Source organism: Zootoca vivipara, chromosome 2 (assembly GCF_965207765.1).
Source record: "Zootoca vivipara chromosome 2, rZooViv2.hap1.1, whole genome shotgun sequence".
Classification (NCBI taxonomy): Eukaryota; Metazoa; Chordata; class Lepidosauria; order Squamata; family Lacertidae; genus Zootoca; species Zootoca vivipara.
Genome location: NC_142584.1, coordinates 81,828,899 through 81,848,249, shown reverse-complemented (window position 1 = coordinate 81,848,249; position 19,351 = coordinate 81,828,899). Strand labels below are relative to the sequence as shown.

The window sequence follows — 19,351 nt, the reverse complement described above, 5'->3', positions numbered from 1 at the left end:
CCTTCCCCCTCTCCCAACGCGAAAACGCCGCTTCCCTTTCCTATTCCACCCCCTTTAAAAAAATAAAAAAGGGCACGCCAACCTTTTTCTAGGATTAAACCCGATCGCCCTCATCTACTATTGCTCCTTTGCCAGAAACCTCCCAGTCTCATCTCCATGAAGATCAGAAGGAGCCCGAGGCAGAAACAGAAAGCAAGAAGAGCTGGGAGGCCGGGGGTGCAGGGAGGAAGAGCGGGGGGGGATTTACCGTGCGCCTGGCTGTAGGAAACTCTGGCTCTGGCATGGGCCGAGTTGGCATAGTACGGGTTGCCTTGGGAGTCCAGATGATTGAAGAAGACATCCACTTCGTCCGGAGGTAGGAGCTGCGCTGGTTCCATATAGTTATGAGCCAGTCCCGGGTGATGAGTCTCCGGGTGCTGCCCGTTCAGTACGGCGTGATGGGCCATCCAGCGCGGCTGGTCCGTGGCTACCTCCATTCCTGTGGGCTTCTCCCCCACTCCCCCCCTAAAACCCTCCCTCCAACCCAAAACCGTTTTGGTTTTGAGTTGGTTTTGGTTTTGAAACAGTAGAGATCTCGGGAGAGAGCTAGGTTGATCTCGGAAGGCAAACAAAGGTAACCGTGTGTCCCTCTTTTAAACAGGGAAGTTGCGGAGAGAGGTTCCTGCCACACACCTGGGATCACCACCTGTAAGGAAGGAAGGAACGGTTAGTACCTTACGTGCCTTTTGAAGATGTGCTCCAAAGAGTACGCGTTAGATTCCAGCAGACACAGTCCTGTAAAAATTGTCCTCTGAATCACGGGATGGAGGTGGAGGGAGGGAAGAGAGGGGAGCGAAGGAGGGTCCATATTTTGACCATCACATTCTGTAGCCGCCGCCCCCCCTCCCGGTTCAAAAATATTCATTCTTCCACACCGTCCCCAGGCTAACCTCAAAACATTTGTTTTTAATGTTCCGCTGTACAAAAAAACATAGTAGCCTAGGCTATTTACTTTTCTACAGTTGTCAATAAGCGACGAACTGTAAGAAAAGGGGAAAATAAGTGAGTCCTTTGGTCTGCGTTTGTTTGTAATTCAAACTGAGATAAAAGAAAAGAAAACTCGGAGTGATGAGTGCTTTAAAAACAAAAACAAAACAGCGATTCGAACGCATTTTCTCCTGCAAAATCAGCGCAGTCGCCTTTTCCTCCCCCCGCCTACCCTCGGTTCCACTAACAAACATACTTACAGAGAGAAATTCCAAGCAGACTGAATCTAACTCCAAATGTTTGAAAAGTTTCTTTATGAGGCTGTAAAGGGGGGGGTTATTGTTTGGAGGATGGAAATGCAGAAAAGAGAGAGGGAGAGGCGAAGGAGAGCGAAGAGAGAGAGAGAGAGAGGAGGTTTGGATAGAAGCTCTTACTCAGATGGCAAGCTCCACTTATTCTGGCCTTTTTTGTAACATCCCCAAAGCATCCTATGTCAGCTCTGGCGCCAGCTGGACTCAGTTCAGTAGACATGAACTAGGGGCGACGCGCAGGCTAAGAACCAGCCAATCAGCAGCCAGGAGCTCAGCCGAGCCTTGCGATTGGCCCCGGACAATCCACATTCCCCTCATTTACTCCAAACAGCTAAAAAGCGCTGAACCCGCCAAAGACTCCCTCCACCCCCCACCCCACGCGCCATTCCGCTCCTCCATTGCTTTTTAGACTTTCGCTGCCCCCCACCTCTTCCATAACTTCTCGGTTCGCCCCATTCCAGCTTTCTCGTTATTAAGCAAGCTCCTTATCTCTCAGAGATCGTGCTTTCTTCTTGTTGCAAAGTGTATACTTTACTCAGCGTAAAGCATGCTCCTTACAGTACCTAGGATTTGGGAATCTACACGGCACTAAATAACATTGAGAGAAGTGTGTGTGTGTGTGTGTGTGTGTGTGTGAGAGAGAGAGAGAGAGAGAGAGAGAGAGAGAGAGAGAGAGAGAGGAGGAGGAGGACTTCGAAGCAGAGTAGGCAGGGACATGGGGTCACGAAATATGGTCAGCTTTAGGAAACCCACACCCTATTTCTCAAGGCCCAGAGTCCGGTTCCCCATCATTTTAAAACAAGGGCAACAATTGCCTGCATTCATTTGTTTTGTTTTATTCAAGCTGATTCAGTTGTAATTAGAGTAGTGTTAGGTGAGTTGCATCCTAGGCATATGCAGAGTAAACTAGAAGTACCTCAAATAAAACTGAAGTGGCTGTTAATGTACCAGCGAATTCGAATCCAAACTTAAAAGCAATGGTTTTATTTCTAACTACATGCCTTATTTCTTTCCGCTGTAGTTCAGTGTTTTGGTTCTACTATTACATAATTGTTATTTCACCATAACTGCAGTGCTCAGTCCATTCACTTCACAGTAGATCAGCCACACAAGCTGATTTAACTTCTTAGCAGTAAGTACATTCAGGATTGTAGTAGATGTGGCATTTTTCTCAGGCAGCTTGTTTTGTTCACCATTTAAGAAATAAACAAAACCAATACCCAACTTGCATTTAAAAAACAACAACCAAAATACGTTTTCCAAGTCACACTTTTAACATCAGTTTAAAATCTTTGTTTAAAATAGTAAATAATTTTAGTAGAAGTGAATTAATTCTATTAATACTCCACGGGCATGACAATTTGGAAATAATTCTGGGTAGAAGTATAATTTAGTGATAATATAGCTGCCTGATCATTACAATAGCCTCCTACAGCTCTGGATTTTCTTAAATCTGATATTTAGGTTAAAGCAAGAATACAAAAGCACTGGTTTTGCATGGAAGTCATGAGTCTCCCTAGGAAATAGCTTGAAAAATCCTGCCCTAACCAAGGCCATATTTAGAACCCTTTGTGTCAAATATGACTATTGGACATTTATAATTCCAGGAAAATCCAGGAAAATCACACAGGTTATTTATTGTATGCTCTTTTAATTCCTTATGGGGCATTGAAACGATATAACATGACCAGCTCTCAATTATGTTCAAAATATTGATATGCTTTTAACTCTCTGAATGTAAACCATGACTATGCTACTGCTTGGGCTTTCAAAAACTTTTTAAGAAACCGCTTTCTGTTAGTTTGAAGCCCCGAAGCTTTCGAGCCTGCTGCTTGAAACAGCTCCTGCCACAGGCGAGGTGGGTGGCTGGAGAGAACTAGCCGCTTGCTCAGCAACTCTCACTCCCCTAAAACATTTCATGTACCCAGCAAAAAATAAAAATTGAAAAGGAAAATTCTCCAATCATCCCCAGAAAACATTGATGGCAGACTGAAAGAACGCCCCCCTCACAAGCAAAAACATTTCTAAAAGGAAAGAAACCATCCAAATCAAGCCCACGATTTAGAAGACAAACTATTCAGTGGATACATTCTTCTCTCCACCATTCTGCATTGATAAAAACAGCAGCAGCAGCAACAACAACATCATTTCAGGGGACTTTGCTTTTGCACATGAGATCTACGAGCGGCTAGTTACCTTCCCTTTCCTCAAGTTAAGTGCGTTGTTGTTGTTTCCCATCGCCAGCATGACTAACCTTAAGAGTTTTAATTTTCGCAAATTTTTGCTAAAGGCGCTGCTGCTCTTGTGCCTTCCCTGCTCCGGATCAGAACTCTAAATCTTTCTTTCAAATTCAGCCCACAGAGGAGCCTAATAAAACCTCTCCTCTCATCTGCCACTATTTTAAATGTTGCCTTTTCTGCGGCGGTTTAATTGGGGACGAAGTGTGGAGTTGTTCCTGGATCCTTCCTAGCACGGGAGGGAGCAAGGGCGCCCAACTGCCCAGAAGAGACTCCCCCAGATCATCTACTCGAGATCGGATTCCGCCTCCCTCCGTGCCTCGTTGTAACGAGGGTTAAAGCTGTGAATTCTCCCCCCTTAACTCGTTTCTCTCGGCTCCTTCTTCCTCGAGCGAGCTGCGCGTCTCTAGTTTCTAGAAAACTCTCAATGCCATGGACGGCGGCTAGATAAGAGAGATATTATTGCGGATTTCTCTCCTCAGAGCAGAATACTGTTAAATATAGACATGCCTTTTGTGCGGTAAACGTTTCGATCTCCCTAAATCTGTTTTCGGGAGTAAGGCTATTTTCATAATAAGGTAGATTAAAAAATTGCTTTCTTCATAGATACTACCCCTTTCACTCTCCCACCCTGCTTTTGAATAGATATCTCCCCACCCCTCGCCGGATTTGAGACTCGCTCCCCAGCTTGCTTTAAATTGATGGACAGGTAAATGCCCTGTTGTTGCTGTGACACGCGCCCACGCCTTAGCATCGGTTCGCTTGTGTCATTTGAGGCAGACCAGGCACCTGTGTCTCTGATCTGGGGGAGACACACACAACACACCAGAGAATGACCACCTGGCTGGCTGGAGGAAAACAAGCCAGCCCACTGCAATTGCTATAAACTAGCCAAGCCAGGTGAAGAAATAAGTGGAGGCGTTAGAAACACACTCACCAACTTTGTCTCCTTCTCGAGTTCGCTGCTCCAGCAGGAGCCCGCCCCAGACCCCTCTTGCTGCTTTTGCAGGTAAAGAAGGAGGTTTATATACAAGTGACGTCTCTCCAAATATTTGATCTGCGGGCGGGGGTGCAGATGACGGCATCGAAGATAGGGTGGGAACACCACACACACACACTCTCCCCTCCCCCCACGAATGCAGTCCCGACTCTCCCCCTACCCCGCTTCAGTTTGGTGCAGCGTGCTTACTCGGAAGTAAGCCCTCCCGACTCTGCTGCGCGCAGTCTCGGCCTGCATTTCCTCCCAGAGCCTGAAGCCGAAGCGACCATGGGCTGTAGTTGCCGCCTGTGATTTCGGGCTCTTCGTTGGGCATTGCACAATCAGGCCAGGATCGCCGTCGAATTTAACCGACCAGATAAAGGAAGTTCTGAAAGCCAAGCTCTCCTCCTTCCCTCCGCCCCCCGAGACCCCCCCAAATACTATATTGCTGCCCTGTGTGATCCTTTCCCCGTCACACACACACACACACACACACACACACACACACTCCAGGTATGGATCGGGCGCACGCGTCCAGATATAAACTAGATCGCCAAGGAGGGATGGCGACTCCGGTTGCAGGGCAGGCAAGCGCCGCGTCTTAAACTTTCCTAAACTCCAGGCCAACCGCCGCGCCGAGGGCCAGGCTTGCTAAGCAGCCACCCTTCCTGCCCTTTTGCTCAACACTCAAGCGGTCTGCTTTCGCTCTGGTGGAATATCGCATTGTTATGCTTTCCTTCGACCTTCTTCCTTATTCGTTCCTCTTCACAGTCGCCCAGGACTACCAAGGCAAGGCGCTTGCGCGGATGGTAAGAGACCTCAGCGATGCTTAACCCCTGACCCAGACCCAGCCCTTTCTTCAGAATGGGGTGGGGGGAAGGATGGGAGACACGACACGCTCCCGTAATTTAGCCATTAATTCTCTTCCTATTTGGACGGAAGGTACAGCAGCATGTCCAGCCTGCATCAGTTCAGGAACAGCAGAGGCGTCATTTTCCATCTCAGTTTTAAGGCGCAGTTAATGAGAAACTTTCCTACAAAGTCAAGGCACTTTCATCTCTGGGTCTTTAATAAAGTGCACGCACACAAACGCGCAGGCTGTCAATGGAACCCGCAAATGGGCATCCCGCCTCTTATTTCCAGTCTCCTCAAACGATTATTCAGCTCTAATGTCACTTTTTTTGAGGGGTGGAGGTTGGGCATAGGGGGGTAATAAGTATTTCTCAAAGACACCCAAAGACACCTCATATATTTTTCTCTTTAGTCCCTTGCGTACCTTTTACCTTAGTGACGTAATACAGGTCAGTCCCCTTTGATGCATACATTTAGGACAAATTTGGTCCTAAATTCACCTCAGATTCTTAGGTGAGAGAGGTTAGTGTCCACAATCTTAAAGCACGTTTACGCAGAGCCCACTGTGTTATCCTAGGTAAATGTGCACGGGATCGCAGCCTAGTAAAAAGGAAACATTACAAACCCGTCTCGAAACGCCGTTTTGTTCAACACCCCCCCCCCCGCAAACGCTGCTAAAACTATCTTATAGTATTCGGAAGGGATGGAAATAAAAGCAATCCCCTCTGACTAATGTTCCCCGTCAACAAGGCAAGGCTGGTTTATTTCAAACGCCCAGAAGATCTTCCTTCCTTTGACACCCTGAGCTGTTCAGCTGTCACTGGGCATTAGCCACTCTTGGAAACGACAAGCCCCCAAGGTAGAGTTGGAGGGAGAAACTCCCCCTTTCCCAAAATGGGCTTTGTGTCCCTGCAAAGAGTTAGAGAAGTCAGCTGGAGAATGGAGCCAGTTACAAGCCTTTGCCAAGGACACCACCAAGGCTGAAGGAGCCTCTCCAGGTGTCCGGCAGCACAGAAGCCTCTCTTCTAAGGCTATAGGAACAAATCAACAGGACTTTTCATTCATGGCGTTAATTCAGTCATCACATTTTGAAGGTTCTGTCTCCAGCTACCTGCACCTTAGGAAATCTTTAGCCAAGAAGAACTTAAGATATGGGAGTTTTCCTTTCTTTTAAAGTACCTGGTTGTGAGGGTAGGGTGGCTGTTTGTTTAATTAATTATGCTAATGGAACCAGATGTCCCTATTCTCCCCTTCCACAAGGTATAATACTGTCTCCAGTATGTGTGTGTGTGTGTGTGTGTGTGTGTGTGTGTGTATACTGTATATATACACACACGCAAACAGAGAGAGAGATTTAAAAATGAAAATGAAATCATGCCATTTAATGGAAGAATGGATGCAATCAACCAAATGTGAGTCAGAGGGAAGGAAAGACCTCCTTTCCAGTTCCAAAAGTGACTGGGATGGAAAATATAGGAGTGCCTCTGTGACTGACCCTGGTGCTATTATGTCCCAGGTGTTTGTTGTTGTTTTGCTTCTCCTGACACTTCCCGGGATCCAGGCCACAGAACAGAATAGATGATGGCACTTCACTTGGCTGAGCATCCTGGAGGAATTGTGACCCATTTGTAAAGCCAGGTAGTGTAAGCATGGACAGGAGGTCATTGTTTGTGTGTGTCATTGTTGCTTGTGAAGGATCCCTATTTATAATGTGCAAGCAGTGTAGGTGAAACAGGAAGACAAATAAGAAAGTTTCCCAAAGTTTCAAGTGATAACATACCTATTTATTTTGCTAACAAAAAAAGTGCAAGCTTTAGAGCTGCGCAGAACCCCTGCCCACCCACATTGTTTTCTTTCAAAAAGGTTCTGTAAAACTGGAAAAGGTGCTGTGCTGCATACATGCTTGATGCAATCAAAAATACCACCTGAACCACATCTGCCTTGTATAGGACCAGAATTCTAAATATGTACACTTCTAGGTGCTCTTGAAAAAGAAGTAAAGGTAGCTTTGGTGGCCCATAATCTAAAATCCATATTAGGGCAATGGCCTTGCTAGGCCAACCAAAATGCTACACAAAACAATAAGCAAGCTTTAGGGTGCTTCAGAACTGTTCATCAGGCTAAATGGCAAGAGTTCTGGGGAACAAGTCTGCACCTTGTTTTGTGACGTTCCGGTTACCGTTAGCCTAATAAAGGGATTGCCCTAATAGGGATTTTTTTGGAGCTGCAAAAGGAGGGAATTGATGCTGGCACCAACTTATAAGACAATACTGCCACGTACACACACATTCCAGCCCAAGGAACTACAGTATATACCTTATGCGCTGTGTGAGGAGAGGGAGGAGATAAAAAATAATGAGCAGACTGTCATTCCTAGAGTGCTGGAGATATAAATTGAATTTCAAGCGTCAAGCAAGACTTTGGGATGTGCGCGATCAAATTGCATCATCACTCTTCGTGGGGTCGTTGGCGGGTGCCAATGACAGCACAGAGCGTGAATACCTGTTAGGGTGGGTTAGGAAGAAAGAGACGCGCTTGCAGCATCCTAGCTGGGGAGACAATTCCGCTTCCTCCTCACCTTACAGGCAAAGAAGGCTAGGCTGCAAGGGGAGCGAAATGGCACGGAGGTCAGATGCAGCACCCTCGGTGGGGATTTGCGCAGGGTGGGTGGGTGCTTCTCTGCCTCTCCTTGCTCCCCCGCCCCATATGAAGAAGGAGGGGGAGGCCAGACCACTTTCCTGAAGGGCGGGGGAGGGGAAGATTGACAGCCCGTAATTGGGCCAGAGGAGGCTCCTTCTCCCCAGCCAGGCGGGCCGTCACCGAGACGCCGGGGCTCTGACGTCACCCGCCGCTGCCAAATTCGCCAGGAAATGAACTTTTTAATAATATACCCCAAAGGGGGTGGGCAGAGCCCACCCTGCTCAGCCCTCGTTCCCCTCCTCCAAGGCTCCGCGGGCTCTCCGGGGAGCTGGAGGCACCCTCCTGCACCCCTCGCCTTCCCTCCCCCCGGCCCTCGCCTCCCTGTCACCTTCCGAGCCAGACAAAACAATTCCAGATTCCCAAACAAGGCGGGCGGGAAGGCGCAGCCCAGAGCCCTCTCTCTCCCTCTCCCTGCTGCCCCCTCTGCGTCGGCTCCTGCGGGGATCCAATCCCACCCCGTGGGGTGGGGTGGGGTCCACCAGGCCCTTGAGGTTAGGACGATGCTCCCTTGCAATGCCCTTTTTACGCCCTCCAGCTTGTGCTTCTTCTCTCTTTGTTTTCTCCCGGATGCCTTCCCGGAGTCCTCGGCTTCCTCTTCAACTTAGTTGCGAGCAGAGAGACAGACAGACAGAGAGACCCCCCCAACCCACCCTCTTCCAAAGCAGGAGGGGAGCCATGGCGATCCGGGTAAGAAAGAGGAGAAGTGGGGGAAGCCAGCCAGGGCAGCACGGTCCCTCCGTTCTGCTCCTGTGGCTGGAGGGTGGGATGAGATGGTGGGCTTGTCAGGGAGCCAAGGCGGATCGACCCACCTCAGCACGCACACACACGCACCGCAAGCAGACCCTGGCCCAGCAAGATGTGAGCTCTGGGAGGCGCCCCATGTCCTTCAGGCTCAGTGTGTGCCCGAAGAGACGAGAGGTGACCGGGGCAAGCAGCCCATCTCCATCAGGAGTATGTGCCACGATCAGGCCGGTCCCGGATGCTGCTGGCCTTTTCAGATCTTCACCCCCACCCCCGCCCAACCCGCTTCATTTTTGTTTGCGTGGTTTTGTTTTCAAGAGAAGCCGCTGTTTCTCACCAAAACCTAAATCCTTTCCTACACGCACACAGTGCGTGCGTTTGTAATCTAAACAATACAGCAGCAACCAGGAAGCGCGGGTTCTCCTCGGTCTCCTGCCGGACGTTTTCCTTCCCCAGGTAAAAATTCTGGAGAGGGAGGAGAAGCAGCAGCAGCAGCAGCGAGAGATCCCTCCAAACACAGAAGAAGCCTGGAACTCGGAGGGGACCTTCCTAAATCAAAGGAAGGTCAAGGGGTCGTGGGAGGTTCAGTGTCAAGCCAGCGCTAGAAAATATGATATTCCCCCAATATCGCGTTGTGAAGGGCTTCCGGCTCCACCAGGACTGGCAGCCGGGAGGGAGGGAGGGAGAGACCAGTTTGTTTCCCCCTCCCCCGTTCGTGATCTGAACCTTTTCTCCTGTTCTAATATTAGGTTTGCCTTTACCACAAAACGATATTTTAAAGTGACATGCAACATGCAGAATTATTTCACTCCCTAGACCCAATGACAAGAGACGGAAAGAAAAGCTTCGATTTTGTTACTCGGGAATAAAGTTGATTTACCGGAGAGCCTGCCCCGCCCCCGCCTGCCCTTTCGAGGTTTCAGAGGGGTGTTAGGATGTGTGTGTGTGTGTGTAGATGGGGCATGTTTTTAATTAATAAATGAGCAAACATTTTACAAATTTCCAAATTACCAAAATCCCAGAGGCCAGATCGAGACCCTCTACTGAGGCATTGTGGGATAAAAAGGTAATTTCATTGTTTGCTCCCCTAGATGCGCCCCTGCACCTCTCTGAAAGGCTGGCATAAATGCATGCATAATAATGCGCTGTGCGTTCAAACCACCGTTTTAAATATTGCCCTTTCCCGCACTCAGCAAAGCTGCGGGTGTTTCCCCCCTTTTTTTGGAGGGGGGTGTTAAGGGAAGCTGTTTGTTTTAGACAGGTGATAAAATCGCAGTTAACGAGCTGATAATTCGCCTTGTTTGTTTTAAAAGACAAATTGTAAAGATTAATCAAGCTGCTTGATTTATGGCGAGCGGGAGACCCTAAGGCTGCCCAGGAAACTCCGCTGAAGCCCCGCGTGTCATGTTACCCTACAGCCGGCTCCTGCCACTTCCCCACCGCGAGAGAGCCAGTCGGCCCGCCGCGCATCCTTCGCAGGCCGAAAAGCGCGCAAAAACTCTAGTTCAAAAACAGCGATGCGGCAACATTCCCAGCGGCCGCGTTCCTCCTCTCCACCTCCCGGTTAGCATTCTTTCATGGCTTTTGCACAAAAGGCAACTTGCCTCCCCTTTCTCCCCAGATCCTCTGCATTATTATTAGTGCCTGCCACTAGCATGGCTAAATTTGGGATTTTAGGAATGGCTTTTGTTTTGTGCTTTTGCCTTATGCCTCGTCTCTTTTCCCTGCTTCGGCTCAGATCTCTAAATCTTTTTTTTTCAAATCCAGCACATCTACAAGCTTCATAAAATCTCCTTTCCCCCCGCCACTATTTTAAATGTTGCCTTTTCTGCGGCGGTTTAATTGGGGACGAAGTGTGGAGTTGTTCCTGGATCCTTCCTAGCACGGGAGGGAGCAAGGGCGCCCAACTGCCCAGAAGAGACTCCCCCGGATCATTTACTCGAGATCGGATTCCACCTCCCTCCGTGCCTCGTTGTAACGAGGGTTAAAGCTGTGAATTCTTCCCCCTTAACTCGTTTCTCTCGGCTCCTTCTTCCCTGATCGAGCACCGCGTCTCCAGTTTCTTTTTTTAAAAAAAAGCAGACCTCTCCGCTAGCTAGCAACTCTATCTGCGCTTTCTGAGGTCGCGTTGCTATTAAATGCATCGCTGCAGCCGACTACTCCGAGTAAGGAAACGAAGGAGAGCAAGGCAGGCGCGCGCCTGTGAGTGAGCGTGTGTTGGGGCCTCTTATTTAATTAATTCACTCATCGGAACATCAACTAACCCGCACAAGGACCACGGGTGCAGCAGCTTAACTAATTTTCTGGGGCTGAGATTCAGCCCGCTTCACACGGCTGGTTAAACAACTATTCTGTCAATTTTATTAAAGTCCTCTCTGGAGAGAATCTGCTTGAATGGGCAGTGGACTGCGGCGGCACTGCAGCAGCCAGCCGGCTCCAATCCCTGACAAATCTCTGCGTGGGCCGAAGAAGCAGCCTGCGCCGTCAGGATTTCGGGGGGCGATCGGTTGTTTAGTGGACTCTATGCCATAGCTGCCAAGTTATCCCTTTTTTTAAGGGATTTTCCCTTATGCTGAATAGGCTTCCTCGCAAGAAAAGGGAAAACTTGGCAGCTATGCTCTATGCGGGGAACGCCAGATTCAGAAAGAGAAGACAATTTTAAGAAACCCCCCGTTGTTTTCCTTACAGATGCACGTAATGGGATGCATTTTATACAACAGCAGCAGGTTTGAGACAGGCAGAGGGAACGCGGGTGGTTATATTTCGTCCCAGGAAAAGGTTGGCAGCTGCCTCCTACCAATGGACAGGGAGATAATTCTAATCAATGTATATAATTCAAGGACAGAGATCGCTCGGGCAAACTCGCTTCTTTCCTTTTGTGGTTTGGTTCCCTTTTGTTTTTGAGTTGCAAAAGTTTTGTTCTAGGTAAATTCTTCCCTGGGATCAAAAACAACAACCCGCCTCCTTTTTAATATACTATAAATGCATTTCCGATTAGGGAATGATGTACAGATGCACATCTGCTCCCTATCCCTCGCATTCAGTTTTGCTTTTGACGGGAGATTCCCCAGATTTTACTCCGTGGTTTTATCCGAATGGACATGCGATGCCATCTCGCTGAGATGACTCCCACCTTGTTTGCATTCGCAACACACACACACACAAGCAACCGTTAATTGTGCCTATCAAGGTAGGCAGGCACCTGTGTCAGTGACAAGAGCAGAGGGAGACCCCCATTGTGAACAGACATAACAAAGATGGTTTATTTACACGCGCTGCTCGTTTTCTCCCTCCCTCTCTCCTCACCCCAGACTGGGTTTCCACCCCTTCCTAATTCATCTCAGTTTAAGAGACTTTAAAAAAAGGAAATAGTAGGAAGAGAGCCATTCCTATAGTCACCACGAGCTCTGACCCCAGAGAGCATTTGCCTGTGCTGGATATTCACCGATACAGTTTCCTCCACGTCCACAATCGCCTCTAAAAGTCTAAATTCACTGCTTCTTCTCTTCAGGACACACTACATGTCACTCCGTGGCTCTTCCTGACCCCAAACACTCCCCAACTTTTGCCACTCAAGCTGACCGGGTCTTCTCTCCAGCTCCGGGCGAATATGGTCTCCAACCACCCACACTTTCGAGTGATTTCATTCCAGTTATTTGCACCTCGCTGCAAATAAAAACAAGCTACCTCTCCTAACGCTCCCGCGCGCCTTTTCGAAGGCGGCTCACATCAACCAAGAGTGCTGCAGCCACGTTTCTCGGAAAGCCGAGCTGAGAACTGCCTCGCTTCTGCCGCCTTAGGATCTTCTCCACGACGGAGCGGGTCACCCTTTGAACCGCCGTCTCCTCAGACCTTTTGTGTGGAGATCCATAGCCTACCGATCTCGACGGCAAACTCCGCAGGCGGCAGCCCTCAGCTTTCGCTGCCTTTTACGCACACGCCAGACTCGCCCTTTCCAGCCGTAACAGTCACCATTTCTCCCTTCTTCCCTGCCTGTATGTAACAAAGTCACTCAGCGACCCAAACCAGAGCAAAGTGGTACCGAGAGAAAGAGGGAGGGAGGGAGCAGTCAATAAATATAACCCCTAATGAAAAGGCGGCTTCACATCCAGGGCAGCAGGCAGAGAAAGAAACGGCCTTCCTCGGGCCGCCGAAGCAAAAAAAAAGGGAAATCTAGAGATACTCACCCAGCAGTGCCGAGCAAGGGTGGTCTCCCCGGACGCCGCATCCCAGACAGCTCCTCAGTGCCAGCAGGGGGTTGAAGGGAAAGATATTGGTGGCGGCCGGGAGGGGGCGGAGGAGCAGCGGGAGGGAGGGAGGAGGGGCAGCCAGGAGCAACGCTGGTCTGGAGAGGGGAGGGGGAGCAGCAGGCTGAGCCGACGGCTCTCTCTCTCTCTCTCTCTCTCTCTCTCTCTCTCTCTCTCTCTCTCTCTCTCTCTCTCTCTCTCTCTCTCTCTCTCTCTCTCTCACACACACACACACACACACACACACACACACACACACACGCCTCTCCCAGCTCTCTCGTCTTCCGGGTTAGCCGTCCAGGTCGGCAGGCACCCCAGAGTTAGTCGCGCGCTGCAGCTGCAGGTAGCGAGAGAGCCAAAGAGCCTCTCGCCTCTCCAAAGGTCTCCTCTGCTGCTGCTGTAAACGACTAGCGCGGAAGGGGGGGCTCTAGATAAAGGGCGGGCTGCTTTAGAGCGGGGAGGGGGGACACACGCTGCACACCCCGTGGGGTTTTTCTTTCGTTTTGTTCCCCCATCAATGCGTTGCAGACTTTTTTCTCCCCCACCCCGCCTCTCCCTGTTCAGTTTCGTTCAGCCCAATCCTATTGTACGTCTTCTCGGAAGTAAATCCCTCCGAGCGGGGCAGCTTGGGTGGGATGGCAGCAGCCAGGAAGGGCCCCCCTCCCTCGCGCGTGTTTACTCGAGAGTAAGCATCGCTGCGCCCAGTGAGAGCGCGCGTCGGTGTGCAGTTGGAGGCGGGGGGGGGGAGGGCATTGGCAGTCCTCTCCTCGAGGGTTGGATCCTGGAATGTCCAGCACCATATCACTCTCTCTCTCTCTCTCTCTCTCTCTCTCTCTCTCTCTCTCTCTCTCCCCCCCTCCGATTGCTGGCTCTTTGTTTCGTTGAGCCATCACGGGCTCATATTCGGACTTGGCCGGAGAGACTGACTGAAAACGGTGGGGGAAGTTCCGAAAGCAAACTCGGGGCCTCTTTCCCAGCCCAGATGCTGCTCCCCCCCTCCACACACCTCAGCCTCTTATGACCCATATAGGTGGGGATCAGGCGCGCACATCTAGCTCCCGGTTGTGGTTCTTGAGAATGGCAAGGAGGTGAATCTGACTTGCAGGGCGAGCGAAGGGAAAAGACAGAAGCGCCCAACTGGGGCCAGAGAGCTCTCACGTCTGTCTATGGAGCCACCCCAAATTCCTCATTAGCCCCATTTCCGAGGGCAACCCGCTTCCTGCAGGCAGGCTTCCTGCTTCCTAACCCCCTTTCATGGGCTCTAGTGGGTTTTCTTTTTTAAAATAAAAAAAGATTATTCATTTTCTTCTGTTCTCCCTTTTGTTTCTCTTCAAATACGGCCAATGATACCAGTGCTTTTGAATGGCAACCACTTAACTACGAGGTCCGGTTAAGCTTCGTTAAAAACGATAACAACATATACATTATACATATACATATACGTGTGTGTACATATGTATGTATGTATGTATGTATGTATGTATGTATGTATGTATGTATGTATGTGACCCCATGGTCCATGGGGTCACGAAGAGTCGGACACGACTAAACAACAACAACAACATGTATGTATACATATACATATACGTGTGTGTACATATGTATGTATGTATGTATGTATGTATGTATGTATGTATATGTTGTGAAAGCATCCTGTATTTCTAAGTCCTCGTTGCCTCCAATCTGTTAATTTGTACTGTACTGGATATTCTCCCCTTTTTGAGCCTGTTTCTCGTTTCACCTTCCTATTCTTCTCTCTTTTCCCCTTTCAAATCCTGACCACCAGATGCACCTGACACTCAGCCTGCAAATGCATTTTATTAACCTGCAATTTGTCAGTCACTAAGCACCAGCCACCCGCCCCTCTCCCCGCAACCCATCTCCTCTGTCCGCCCCTCTGCCAGCTCCCCGCTTCATTCCACACCAGTTAGAATCGAAAAATAGTTTTACAAATATCACTTTGCAAAACAAAAGGAAAGAAAAAGAATAGGCGAGGTTGGCTTGAACTCAGACCCACATACCTAGGGGTTCATAAAGAGTCGCGCAATGCCCCCTTGAAAGGGCTCTTGCAACCTGGGAGGGATCGATGTCCTGAATTAATATTTTTAATGCGTGTTGACATCGGTTCAGCAGTGCCCACCCGCCTTCCTTTCCCACGCAAAGCCCCGGACTCGTTTCTCCAAGAGAAAAACGCTTCGGGGTGGAGGCTGTAAAAGAGAGCCAAGCGGGAGGCGGAAATTTGGTCCGTTTCAGAAACAGGCCACGAGTGTGTTGCAAAATGGGATCCTGCCATTTTGCAGCACGGAGATGCATCATTTGTTCAGAGGACTATTCATCAAAGTGAATTCATGGATCCTTTGGAGAGGGAGAAATGGGCGGATCATTTTCTTTTTTTCTTTTAAAATGACCTGCTTTAAGATACCGTTGATGGGCCCAGAGACAATCTTTCCTGGGTTATATAAAACATGCAAGAAATAAATGAGCCGGCACAGCCCCCCCGTGCGTGATACTGGGAGGTAAGCCGCACTCTTTCAACGGGACTTACTCCCTAGTAAGTGCGTTTAGGACTTGCATCCATAAATGAGGAAGGGATCCTGCTCCAGTCTGCATACAAATGTTAGTTACTGCTAAAGGAGAGTCGACGCAGGGTTGCCCTTTATGAGTAATTTGTGGGATGCAGCCAAATTGGTAAGACTTAGAAATGTCAGCTAAGACAGAAAGGAAAATAATAGTAATAATACATTCTGCTCACCGGGGCTTTCATCATCATCATTATCATCATCATCACCATCGCTGTTTGAATGCATAAAATTTGAGTCGTTTTTATCTGCGTTTAGTGCGTTATATTTAATTTATTTTAAATAGACGTTTTTTCTGTGTAGTCAGCTTGTAAGTGGGTTTTCTTTTTAACTACATTTGAGAGGAAAGTTGTTATTTTAATATTTATTTATGTAAAAGATGTATACACTAACTATTTGGCTAGCCACACATACGCACGTGTGATGCCTGGAGTATCACATTCGTCTCATAGGAAATGGCTATTTACAGACACAGAGACACACAAACACACCCTCAGCCTTACGATTTATACTGTATATAGGTTACTCTCCGCTTAGCTTCTTCTTGTCTTGCGGACCAAACCTACTCTCAACCACAGCCTTCCCCTCTCCCTGCTGAAATCCTCTCCAAGGGACCCAGCTCCTGTAATGCGCTGGCGGGGTATTCGCTGCGACTTTGAGTCCCGACAACAGAGGAAGATGAGGGCAGTGTGCAGAAGGAAGAAGAGGAGGTAGGGTCGGTGAGAGAAGAAAGAATTATTTTTAAAGCTGACCCCAGCAAAAAAGAAAGAAAGAAAAAGAAAAAAGGGGGTAGGGGTGGGATGTGGGGGGAATCGGGAAGAGGCTGGTCGCCTAGAGTTGGATAGTTCTAAAACATGCAAAGCTGTGCAAATCTTCTGCACGGGACCGGGACTGAGAAAGCTCCCTGGGCAAGCAGGTGCAGAAAGACCAGAAACAGGAGAGGGTGCGGGGAAATCCTCGGAACTGCGGGGGTTTCCAGGGAAGAAGAAAAAGAAACCTCAACCCCCCTTCAAATGAACCCTGTCCTCTTAAAACACACACACACACACACACACACACACACACACACACAAAATCTCAGAACAATAGGTTGGGGAAAGTGTGCCCGCGCGCGTGTGATTGTGGAGGAGGGAGGGAAGAGATGAAACAGGGCAGGGGGTATTTTGTTTTTTAAACCTTTCTTTTCTCTCTCCACTTCTCTCTTTGCTTATTCCCCCCCCCTCCTCCCCAAGTGGGAAGGTCGAGTTTGTGTGTGTGTTTTCTTTTTATAATGCACATACATACACGGCCTCATAAGATTGGTTTCTGAAAGGACTCGTCGCCCTGCGATGCCTTCTGGCTGTTTTCTGTTCTTTGGCCCGTGACAAATAAAATAGAATAAAACAAATCCTTGCGCACCTCTCCCATCGGAGGGATGGCTCCGTGGGGTGAGAAGAGCGTGTTTTGGTTTCCAGAACTCCCTAGTAAAATTCTCTTGTGTAACTATAAAGAAAGAGGAAGTTTTTTTTCTCCCCTTCCTATTAGAAGGGTCTTCAGCCTGTAAAATGCGCGTCGGTTTCTGGACAGAAGCGACATTTTATTTCCCTACGATTTTAAGACGCTGTTAATTAGAAACTCATTTCAAGCCGCTCCATAAAGCCAAAAGCACTTTCATCTGGGTGTCTTTCATCAGGCACACTTAACAGCACAAACTACACGACGGCCGGGAGTCCCAGCCCATAATTCCGCCTTCCCTGAAACCTCCTCGTGTCTAAAAAAAATCGCTATTTTTAACAGAAGAAAATTATTTACTTCTCGCAGGTACCAACACCAAGTCTCTTTCTCAGACTGTTTTCTAGAGAGCTCTTAGCCACTTATTTTTCTTTTCTTTTTAATGCAGCATCTTTGTCCCTTATTTAATATAGAGTCCATATACGTATTACACCAACATGCTCATATTTATACTGGTAAGAAAATGTGTCCTATATAAATACATAGAGAGAGGTTCCTGCGTGTAGCCCGTGCTTTGGTAGCATAACCCAACCTGGCTAATCTGCACCCCACCCCCCGGCATCCCAAACCACGTCTGATTAAAAACCCCTTTTAAAATCACAGCCCCGGGACTTGTTTATTTATTTGTTTTCCGAAATGGTTAGCAAAAGGCACGCCGCTGAATGCCCGTTTCGGGCAAAGAAAAAAGGCTGGCTTTATTCCGCTTACCCGGCGACAACTCTTTCTCTCGGGCCCCCGGAGCTGCTTAGTTCGTTGTCACCGGGCATTAGCCCCTCTTGAAAAAGACAAGTCCCCAGGGTGGAGTTGTGGGAAGCCGGTGTCCATCTCCGCCCCCCTCCCAACAGTGTCCTCTGCTTTCCTTCAAAGTGTGCATGGCAGGAACAAAGAAGCGCGGCCCCCTTCCCCACCACCCCACACCAGGTGCCTTTCCAGGTGGCCTCGATGGGGGGCATCTCTGCCGCCAGCTAACCCCCAAGCCCCTCTCCCTGCGCTGCCCAACTCGGAGTGGATCCTGGGTTAGCCCGGAACCCCTCCGTCATCGCTTATACAAAGTCAGTACTGTCTGCACTGGCCGGCAGAGTCTCCCCGGGATTTCAGGCAGGGACGCCCTCCTAACTCCAAGATTTAGCCTGGCACCTTCTGCATGCCAAGCAGGTGCTTTGCTACTGAGATACAGCCCTTCCCCCTGCGCGCCATCCAGTCTCTCATCTCTCTCTCTCTCTCCTCATATTTCTCTCTCCCTCCTCATATTGGCCTTGAAATCACGCGCTTACCTTTGCTCTCTTCCGAGGTGCTTCCTCTCCGCGCGCTCCTGTAGCTCCTGGGACCCTTTTCTTTCTCCTCCTTGGGATTGTGTGGGTTCCCCACCACCACCACCACCCAGTCTCTGTCTGTCTGTCTGTCTGTCTGTCTGTCTGTCTGTCTGTCTGTCTGTCTGTCTGTCTCTGGCTTGCCCTTCACCCCCACACTTTCTCTGCCGTTGGGGTGGGTGGAGGAGAGCAGCTTTAACCGAGACTCCCTTCCCGAGGAGGACTTGGGCTCCGCAGCTGGCACATCTGGATTCGCTGAGAGAGACAGGCGGAGAGAGCGCGCGCAAAGAGCGACGACGACCACCCTTTCGCCTCTGCCCCGGCGCTCCCCTCGGCGGATCTGAATAAAGAAGGAGCGCCAGGGGGCAAGGAGCGGCTGATGAATGGGCAGGAGGCAAGGCGAGCGAGATCGGTTGCCAGGAATTGGGGTGGGTGTGGGGAGGAGGTGTGTGTGGGGGGGGAGAGAGAGAAGTCAGCTCAAAACCTGGCAGCGAATTTCTCTCCTCCTCCGGCTTCCCCCTCCGCTCCTCCTCCCGCGCTCAGAGATGGCACGGCGAGCCCGTGCGCGCGTCCTCTGCGCGCATTTATGTACATAATCAGCCAGCTCGGCCCCTCGCCTTCATTTGCATCATTACAATATCTGTACAAGCGCCTGGCATTGTCTGCGGCTTGCACCTTTTGTTGCCTTCCCTGTCACAGGCGACGCGACTTGACTTTCATATTTCCCAATGAACTGATATTATTCCAGAGACGCGCACCCGCCACTGCCACCTCTCTGCATCCCCCCCCACAACCCACTCCGGGGCGCAGGGAGTCGCACAAAAAAGTCTCCCCGTCCCAAGCAAGAGGGGCGAGAGGTTGGGGGGGTGTCAGAGCTCAAAAGTCTGTAGGCCCCCACAAAAAGCCACCAACACCCCCAGCCCATCACCCGCATTCCA

At 49.6% G+C, this 19,351-nt stretch overlaps 1 protein-coding gene across 7 annotated transcripts in view; it reads right to left on the bottom strand.

Annotated features, from left to right (window-relative positions):
- The window catches only part of GATA2 (GATA binding protein 2), a 35,260-nt gene extending 16,355 nt beyond the window's left edge, over window positions 1-18,905 (bottom strand). Inside the window, exons 1-2 of one of the 7 annotated variants that reach the window (XM_035106445.3) lie at window positions 18,378-18,905; window positions 248-685 (exon numbers count right to left, since the gene is read on the bottom strand). In XM_035106445.3, the coding sequence (XP_034962336.1) occupies window positions 248-476 (229 nt within the window). In that variant the 5' untranslated portion in view covers window positions 477-685; window positions 18,378-18,905. Of the gene's footprint in view, window positions 1-247; window positions 686-1,226; window positions 1,490-4,451; window positions 4,601-12,973; window positions 13,134-18,377 lie in introns of those variants that run through there. The other 6 variants (XM_088662335.1, XM_035106443.3, XM_035106442.3 and 3 more) reach the window with 6 other exon arrangements.
- Window positions 18,906-19,351: the final 446 nt, after the last annotated feature.